Raw genomic sequence first — 9,134 nt, 5'->3', positions numbered from 1 at the left:
CGTCACCGCTGGGATCTCCGTATCACCCACACAGCTGGGGGGACAACTTCCCCTCATCTCTTTCTACTACCAGCTGCTCTCCTCAGACTGTGGCTCTATCCTGCCACCATGGCCCAGCTGCTGCTGCTGCTCCCCACAGGCCGTGCCTCTACCCCAGAAGGGAGGTAGGGTGGCAGGCTGTGCAGGCAGCCTACGGGAATTGGAGGTGGTGGCCAGGCCAAGGTGATGGGGAAGAGCTATGGCTCAGTGTACGAGTGGCTGTTAGCAGAAGGAGATGAGGGGAGCATGGCCCCTCCCATCCATTACTCTTTGTACCACTGGCAGCACAGCTGACACAGAGTTCCTGGCTGTGGCAGTGGCAGCAACAAATCTTGCCACCCTGTGACGAGTCCCACCAGCTAGACTGCAGAGGCAGTTCCTGCCCATACTAGGCTGCAGCCCTGTGCCTGCTGTGGGTGCACAAATGGAGGGGCTCATGCCCCCCCCCCCCACACACACACACACACTGTAGGGCTGGGGGCAGGGGGAAGCAAGTTTGGAGTGAGGGGCACGAGCAGGGGTGGGGGGCTGTGGGTTGGGAGTGAGGGGCACCAGCAGGGCCAAGGGGCTCTGAGTTGGGTGTGAGAGACCCTGGCAATTTGCGTTGTGCAAATTGCACAATGATGAATGTCACTTGGGAGTAATGGAGGGCCACAGGTTGATATTGCTGTTAATGTTTTCCTGTTGTTAATTATGTCTAAAATTAAGACTGTTCAGTTGCTTTAAGTTGTCATGTGTAATAAATATTTTGGGGCCAAAATACTTGCATGTTTTCTACTTAAACTATTTACTGGGTCGGGACTGACCATCGATGTTTACTAATGCATCCTGGTACAAAAAAGGTTGAGAAGAACCACTGAACTAGATGACTTTGAGGTCCCTTCTAACCCTAATTTTCTGTTTCTATGATCAGTCTCATGCTAAATTCAGATTAGCAGACCGAGGTTTTATTGGTATAGTGATCTGTATATTACATGCTAATCTTATTTCACTGCCTTTCTTCCCTCCTACACTTGGTGCAATAGGAGACAGATTTGCTGTGGACAAACTCAGTGGCTCTGCTTTGTACTTCTGCATGTAACTCTGCAGGACAAAAGCACAGGCTGTCAGATTCAGAGGGAGGACTTTATATCTAGAAGAAATAACATTGGGGTCAGGCTGCTGGCCTGGCTTGGAGCAGGAAGGAGGATTGCAGGCCTTTTGGGGCAGGGACTGTGTGTTCATTCTGTACAAATGTCTAGTCTCCAGCACGGGGGTTGTAGTCCATGACTGGGCCTCCTAGGTGCTGTGGTCATACAAATAAGAAGTCATCTGTGTTTCTGTCTTTTTTCCTACAGTTCTGACAAAGTACAGGTGACACTTAACCTTGATGGAATAGTTCAGGTGTTGGACTATCACCTTCATGACACATCCATTGGGATGATGACCAGAATTGCAGTTCTGAAATGGCTCTATCACTTGTACATCAAGACTCCTCGTAAAGTAAGTGTGGAGTTTGCTTAGTCATTGATACAAAAGCCTGTTGCCAGCTTCAGTCTAGTTCCTGGTGAACACTTAAGTCCCTATTGCCTAGCCAGCGTGTAATCCCTGTTTAGCTCACTGACTGCCATTCTTTGCAGTCTCAGCCGGGACTGAAGGTGGGGGTGGGGAGGGGCACCGAGCATTACACTGTAGAGGTGAGATGTATTAGCTGGGTTCTGCTGTGGAGACCATGGCTATTATAGCAAGATTCTGCAGTAGTCAGTTGGGGCCAGACTCAAATTGTAGTCGGGCTTTTGAGGTGTGATGCTGGATATGGGGATGAGGCCATAGGTATTAGTGGGGAGCTGGAAGACTGATAGAGCTATACAAGAAGTGCTGTGTACTTAGCTTCTGTCAGAGCCATCATTCTCAGTGCATTCATCACCTAAGGTATATGAGCAGTCAGGGGCCTTTTAGTTTCCTTCTAAAAGTTCAGTAAGGCCAGCTGGGCTGCCCAACATTAAAAGGCCAATGAAGCTGGAAAAAGCTGTGCATGAAGACCTGAGCAATGTATCTTTGTTCCAAATGAGCCAGTCTTCTTGTGGGACAAAGCTTCTGCTTTGCTTCTAAACTGACTTCCCAGGTTTCCACTTGCTTGGAAGTCAGTATTTGTGTTCTTCAGCCAGTCATCGCACATGCCTTGGCCATTCAGGTTGTGTCTTCCCCTACCTTCATTGGTGGGAGAGGGTGGCCACAGAACTCCCCAAATGAGCACCACTCCACTGTGGGCACTGGACTGCTAGGGAAGTCCTTCTGAAGGAGAACACCTCAGTGCAAAGGGGGTTGGTGCTGATTTGAGGAGACCTGTGCTGACTGCCCTTTTCAGCAGTTCTTCCCTAAAGACTGAAGGTTTGGACTTCAGTGAGACCAAGTGATGCAGTAGGTATATGTTAGGTTCTGTGTTATCAGGGCCCAAACCCATGTGCTACAAGCATCTGTATTGCTTATGTGCCATGCTTGGGAGCATCTCCATGAAGCGCACACTTCCCACTTGCTGTTCGTCCACACTTGTCTCATCTCAGAAGTGAGATGGTGTAAGCGTGTCCCTGCAGTCCGTGCCCTGAACAGAGCATGTGTACCAGCAGGGCTGTAGTGAACACATGCAGTGTTCACATGTGTGCATTTATGTACACCAGTCTTACCTTAAGCTTTTAAGAATATTCGGGAGGAGAGAGGGAAGAAGCTTGCTTGGCCTTTATAGACTGATGTTGTTCCAAGCACATGTGAAGGGGAAAGCCCCCTTTCCCCTCCAGGTGAAGCCTTGCCACTCCCCAAATGTAGTCCAATCCTTGTGGAGCACTTTGGCCAATTCTCTGGTGGGAGCAGCTGCCTTTTGCATATCAGGTCTTGTTTAACCATAAGCCTAATTAGAAGGGAGGTGGAAGCTGATAGAAAGCACACTAGCAGCAGCTTCTCATGGTAAGAGGCTTAAACAATCACCCCTCTTCCACCCCCCCCTCCATTTCCCACCCTTACTGTCTTCCAAAAACTACATGAGGTCTCATAAAGACCCCCTCTTTATGTCTTTCCTGGTCTTTGCTCTTGGGGAGGGTAGCAAAGTGCTGCTCTTGCCCCATGCTAAAAATTTGCTTTCTAATCACACAGGTATTTGATCAGCTCAGCAGGCCAGTAACCATGTGTCCTTCTGGGATTGTAGATATTTTCCTATTCAGTTTGCTGTTGATACATTTAGCAGAGCCATCTGTGTTTCATTATCAACTTCAAAGGGCTTGCTAGCTAGCTTAGGTAGTAGGGAATTTTCCAGGTAAAAATGGAAGACTCCTGTAAAGAGGCAGTAACCTGCTTGTGTTAGTGTCCAGCTATCTGAGTGGGTGAGGAGGGCTCCAGGCTTTTAGTGACTTCATGTGTCTTGTCTTTCTGTTTTCAGATGTTCCGGCACACGGACAGCCTCTTCCCCATTTTGCTTCGAACGCTGTCAGATGAATCGGATGAAGTGAGTTTCCTGCTTCATGCAGAAGTCCTCTTAAATGTCCTTGCCAGTTGTCAGACTGTCATCTGAACTCTGGATTAGCCTCTGCCAGTACAGATGGGTGGGAAAGCATTAGCATGTTGTATCAGCTCCTCAGTGGAGCCTTATCACAATCAGCCCAGAAGAGTATAATAGCCCTTTCGGTTTCAAAGAGTTTTGTGTGTGACCCTATCCAGTGTCATCTCTTAAGTTTGAGTTGATTGTATGTAAGCTAGTGTCTGGCTTCCAGTTCCACTGACTGCCATTCATACCTCTGCCTTCAGTGTGTGAACTTTTAACAGGCTGGTAACCCTAACCCTAAGAGCTAAATGCCAATGCAGCCTCCTGTTCCTGGCAGGCCATCGTGGAAGGGCATGAGGGTCACCACTGCTCTCATTCCCATTCTGCTCCATACGTGCATAGGAGAGGGAGTCAGAGTCACCTTGCACAAGGCTAACGATATCCTGGAGGCCTCCACCTACTTGTTTGTCAGTCAGCTCTTAGACTCAGCTTTCATGTGTCATGGCTTTTTGTCTTTTTACAGCACCAAAGTAGGTGCCTCTGCAGCAGATCCTGTTGTTAGTGCAGACCAGGAAGCATAGCTTTTATTGTGAAATAGGCACTCTTTATTGTAGTGAAGGGCAGGAGTATAGTTTTGCCCTAACCCAGCTAGTTTTTAGTATAAACTGCTGTACCTCAACTAGTCTCTAACTTGACAGCAAACTAGCTCACTTGAATTAGTTAACCCATTGTAAAGATGAGTAACAACTCAGGCAGTGAAGTCATAGCCTGGATTCAGTATGTGGAACTTTGTGGCTACAGTATTACTCAGATTCACGCGACCCAGACTCCGGGTTTCATTTTCTTTAGCTTCTTTCAGTGTCCTCTGACTTAGAAATCAGACACTACCTCATAGTCTGTGTCAACATGCTTGTGAGAGATCATCTTAGCAGTGCTGCTGGACATGACTGCTTCGCTAACAGCAACAGGGTGGGAAGGCTTGGTTAAACAATGTTGTGTGGGATGGCAATGCTACGTTTTTTGTCAAGGTGATGCGAGAGGAGGGAGCTGATTGGGGGGCGGAGGGGCAGATTGTGGATCTGCTCTTGCTTTGTCACATGAATAGCTGTTTTGACTTGACCTGTTGCAGTTTTGCAATTGAGGCTCTTGACTTGTGGGATTATGCAGCACAAATGAGTCGATATGCTGTAGTATGTCTTATTAGGAATGGAATAAAACAGCTTGGTGGTACATCTAGTGGTCAAAACAGGACCATGAACTGGTTTCATGGGCTTGTCAGCTTCAGAACCAGCAATCACTTTAAAATGATAGGAAAGGCACTTCACTGACACTTTCCTGTGAAATTTACTTCTAAAGGGGGGTGTGTATGGATTTCAGCTCTTATGATGCACTTTGAGGTATTTGGATGAACATTTACTTTTGTCTCCTTGCGGTTCTGCTTGAGCTACTTTGGCTGTAAAGTTGGTGACTCAGTACCTCCTGATGTGAGTGAGTGTTTGAGGTCTCACCTGTCTGGTTTTTGCTTTGGAAATCTGTAAGCCAGAGATGCCACAGTGAGCCAAAAATAGGAACACTTTTCTAAGAGAAAAATGCATGTCCCCAGTGTTGGCCTCTGTGCCTTGGGCTCAGCATTTCATCTGTCTCTGCTGCTTCCCCAGACTGCCATGGGCTGTTTTTGTCTCTTTGTTTCCTCTTCTGTCACCTCTCTATACCACACTTCCTTTTCACATTTTACATGCCCTAACGTTTGTCTCCTTAACCCCATACATCAACTGAGTGTCTAAATTTAACTTCGGCTGTTACCAGTTCTGCCACCTCACTCCTTGGCACCTATTGGCATTGGCATCAAGGGCTGCTAGTACTTTAACTTTTGATGCTAGCATTAACCTGGTGTGAGATGTGTAGTGCATATATCTCTGCAGGTAGTCCTTTTGCAGCTATAGGCCAGGCTTTCCCAGCAGATTAAAAAATCATTCAGTATCTGATTTGTTTTCCTTGCCCCAGCCCCACATCAGTCCTTGCTTAAGGAGATTGTTGAGAGAGGGGAAGAGACCTAAACAGCAGGGAAGAGGCTGGCACTTCCAAAAGCCTGTGTTTTCTGTGCTCTGCTGCTTAAGATGCAAATGCTTTTGGACTCTGGGAAGCACGTATCTGCCTTTGCAATGTCCTAGAAAACCTGCATCTTGCAGATAGACTCTGGCTTGGCAGGAGATTGCAATGAGTCATGTTGCAATTACTTTGCTTATTACTGTTTTAGAAAAGCAGCGCAGAAAGGACCCTGGTGATGCATTTCCTCTGTATGACATAACTGGGCAGCTCAAAAGTAATTTTAAGCTGATTTATTTAATCCACTCTATTTACTTAAATCTCTTTTTCAGAAATCCATAGAAGATCCACTCCACTAAATATTGCTGATCAGCTGGTGCTCAGCTTTGCTTGCTTCCTTCTGCAAAGCAAATGTGAATGATCAAAATAGCAGTACTTTGGGACCAGTTGTTTTGGAGCTTGTAGGGGGCATGAAATGGTGAATTGCAACTGCAGTGACCGCTAGGTTTGAAGGCTGAGAGGTGTTTCTGGCACTGGTTGGTTGTGTGTAGGGGATGAGGGCAGGTTTTTTCCTGCCTTGGCCAAATATCCCAGCGGCTAGAACTTGCCTGTAGGCTATAGGCCTTCTTACATAGCACATAGCACCTAACTGGGTTTTGGATGGAGGTTTCTTATGAAAGTTGGGATGATGGCCAGTTTTTCCTCCCCCTGTATTAATGTCTGCTTCTCCAGGGTGGCATTTAGGATAGGACCTTACCACTTTAAGGCTTTGTACACACTGTGGTGCAGCATAATTTTCATGTTCCAGCTTTGCTTTGCCTAGAAGCCTCCTTATTCTTCCTGTTTTCTTCCATTCAGCCAGACTGCCTCTCTGAGGGAGCTTTCCTGCACTAGAGTGTAAGGTACTAGAGTCCAGCTTGCTCTGCAATGTCACTTCTTGTGGGATTAAGCATGCCCGTGAGGAGAAAGCAGTACCAGCCACAGGTACTGTAGCACAGTTGGACGGTTAGGAATTGTCCTTTTAACACACCTCCAAGCTGTTTTGCAGTGATTGTCCCTTGCAATGCTGAAGTCAAAGTAGCATCTGGCTTCTCAGGCCCAGCATGATCCCAGTAGCACACCTGGATGCTAGGCTGAATCCCCACATACATCCTGATGTAAGATTGTCCTTTCATGTCATCTTGCTGCAGTTCAGTCTTCTTGAGGTGCAAGTCTGTCTACACTGTTTTCAAGCAGTTTGTTCCAAAGCAAGAAAAGAACCGCAAATAATGAGATCCTGGGATAGGAGCAGATCATCTTCCCAGTATGTTCTTCAGCTCCCTTACAAGTTTTCAGTGCAGTTTTGAAGAACAGAATTGCTGTCCCAGAGACTCCATTCTAAGCAGAAGGTAGTGTTTGCTGATCCACATCTACCTGCTGACTCGGTCTCCCCGTCCCTACATAGTTCTCTGGCTTCTGCTAGAAATGGCCAGTAAGTAAAATCTAGTTAGTATTTAGAGAGAAGTTGCAGCAGGGAAAAGTAAGCTGGAATGAATTTGGACTAGGCAGCTCTGCTTTTGGGAACTCTACTAGTAGCAGGTAGAGTAGCAAGCTGTCAGAAAAAGGCCTTGATCTAAAATGCCCTTTCAGTCTTGCCATTGTGGTTTCACTAGTTTGATGCAAAATTTCTTGGGAGGGAAATGCTTTTCCTTGCATTTCTGTTCTGGTTCGAGTTCAGTTTTTATCATCACTTCAAGATGATGTTCAGATCAAAATGTACCCAAAATATTGCTGGCCGGGGGGAGACTACCTCTTGCAGGATCCAGGACTAAAAGATTTCTCCTGTAGATCAGCTGAGATTCCTAAGAAGATCCAGTGTCAGCAGCACAAATACTGCAACCTTGTGCAAGTGCATGGGAACCTGAAAGTGAATCACTGCAAACTTTAAATCAGGGGTATTAAATTCGCTGTGGGCCCCAGACCATATCCAAACCACAGAGGCTCCTTGCAGGCCAGATTCAGCCTACAGTGTGGAGCAATGGCAGTGGCCCCTGTGACCGTATTGGGGCAAGTAGCTGCTTCCCATGGCAGGGGGTGTGTAAGCAGCAGCAGCCAGCCACAAAATAACTACAACTGTGTTTCATGACCCTCATTCTGCATAGCAAGGAGTGGTTTGGGGCTGCAGCAAGGAAACCAAATCAGATGCTGAATTCTGTGCGAAGCAGAAAGTATTCATTTCAAATTCAGAGGGATAGTGATTTGAATCACTGTCCTGGTTTGATTCAGCCAAATCTGAAGATATTCTGAAGATAGTGCCGGCAGGAGCAGCTGGGGAAGCAGCCAGACAAGCCCTGGCTTGAGCCAGCAGCCCTGGAAGAAGCTGCAGCTCATCCAGCTGCCGCTGTGCGCCCCCCCCCCCCACCCCCGGGGTGAGGCAGGCAGTGCTAGCAGGCCCAGGAGATGCCACAGGGGCTGGGGGGAATGACTGGGGGCTGGGGGAACAAATAAGGGCTTCCCCCCAGCTCCCAGTTCGATTCCCTCCAGCCCCTGCGTCTTCTCCTTAGGCTGCCAGCACTGCCTGCTTCGCCCTGGCGGTGGGGCAGCTGGGGGGGGGGCTGCTGGCTAAAGCTCCCACCAGCACTGCCTAGTGCCTGCCTGTACAGTTTATGGCACTATCTCTCTGAATCGATTCAGGGGCTTCTGATTTGATTCAGAGAGATTTAATGCATCTCCCGATTTCAGTTCAGATTTGGAGATTCAGCTGCCGAATCAGGCCAAAGCTCCTCAGAATCAAATCGGCTACCAAAGCTTTGCACAGCCCTAATACTGAATAACTTTTCAATCTGCTGGGAAAGCCTGGCCTGTAGGTGCATCAGGACCACTTGCAGAGAAATATGCACTACATAACTCACACTGGGTTAGAGTACTACCAGCGCTTGATGCCAATATATGCCCAGGGGAGAGGTGTCAGAACCAGTAACAGCCAATGCCAGATTTATAGATACTCAACTGATGTATGGGGTTAAAGAGAGAAATGCTAGGAGATGTAAGAATGGGAAAGGGAAGGGTGGTACGTAGAGAGGTGGCGGAAGAAGAAACAAAGAGACAAAAACAATCAAAAGCAGCCTTGGGAAGGAGAGCATTTAGAAAGAGAGAGAGAGGAAATGCTGCAGCCTGAACACCAAGCCAAGCACTGGGAAGCAGCAGGAGGAGAGAACTGAAATGCTGACCTGAAGGGCCATGTCCACCAGGACTCCAGGGCCCTGCATGCTGCAGTGGGCCCATCCACTATTGGCAGGCCAGATGCAGCGCACAGGCTGTATTTTTGACACCCGATTTAAACCGATGCATTTCAGTATCAAACTCATAAAAGCAAATGTAAGAGTAAGAAGGTATGTCTGGTTTAAGGTATGGTTCTTCAGTTTAAGTTATGGCCAACACTTGGTAAAGAAATCCTGTTCTGTAAAAGTGAGCAAAACATTTCAACTCCTTTCTGTAGATTTCATAGATTTCTAGAATTGGAAGGGACCTGGTAGATCATTGGGTCCGACCCCCTGCT

The 9,134-nt window shown here is 47.5% G+C and overlaps 1 protein-coding gene across 2 annotated transcripts in view; it reads left to right on the top strand.

Annotated features, from left to right (window-relative positions):
• Window positions 1–9,134, top strand: part of VAC14 (Vac14, PIKFYVE complex component) — a 267,959-nt gene that overhangs the window by 70,845 nt on the left and 187,980 nt on the right. For both annotated transcript variants that reach the window (XM_019505828.1, XM_019505829.1), the window contains 2 exons: window positions 1,377–1,521; window positions 3,449–3,514. In XM_019505828.1, coding sequence (XP_019361373.1) covers window positions 1,377–1,521; window positions 3,449–3,514 — 211 coding nt within the window. The remainder of the gene's footprint in view (window positions 1–1,376; window positions 1,522–3,448; window positions 3,515–9,134) is intronic.

The sequence above is a fragment of the Gavialis gangeticus genome, unplaced genomic scaffold, assembly GCF_001723915.1.
Source record: "Gavialis gangeticus isolate Ggan-Ray unplaced genomic scaffold, GavGan_comp1, whole genome shotgun sequence".
Lineage (NCBI taxonomy): Eukaryota > Metazoa > Chordata > Crocodylia > Gavialidae > Gavialis > Gavialis gangeticus.
Note: the sequence above shows the minus strand (reverse complement) of the source record. Positions and strands in the feature narration are given on the sequence as shown.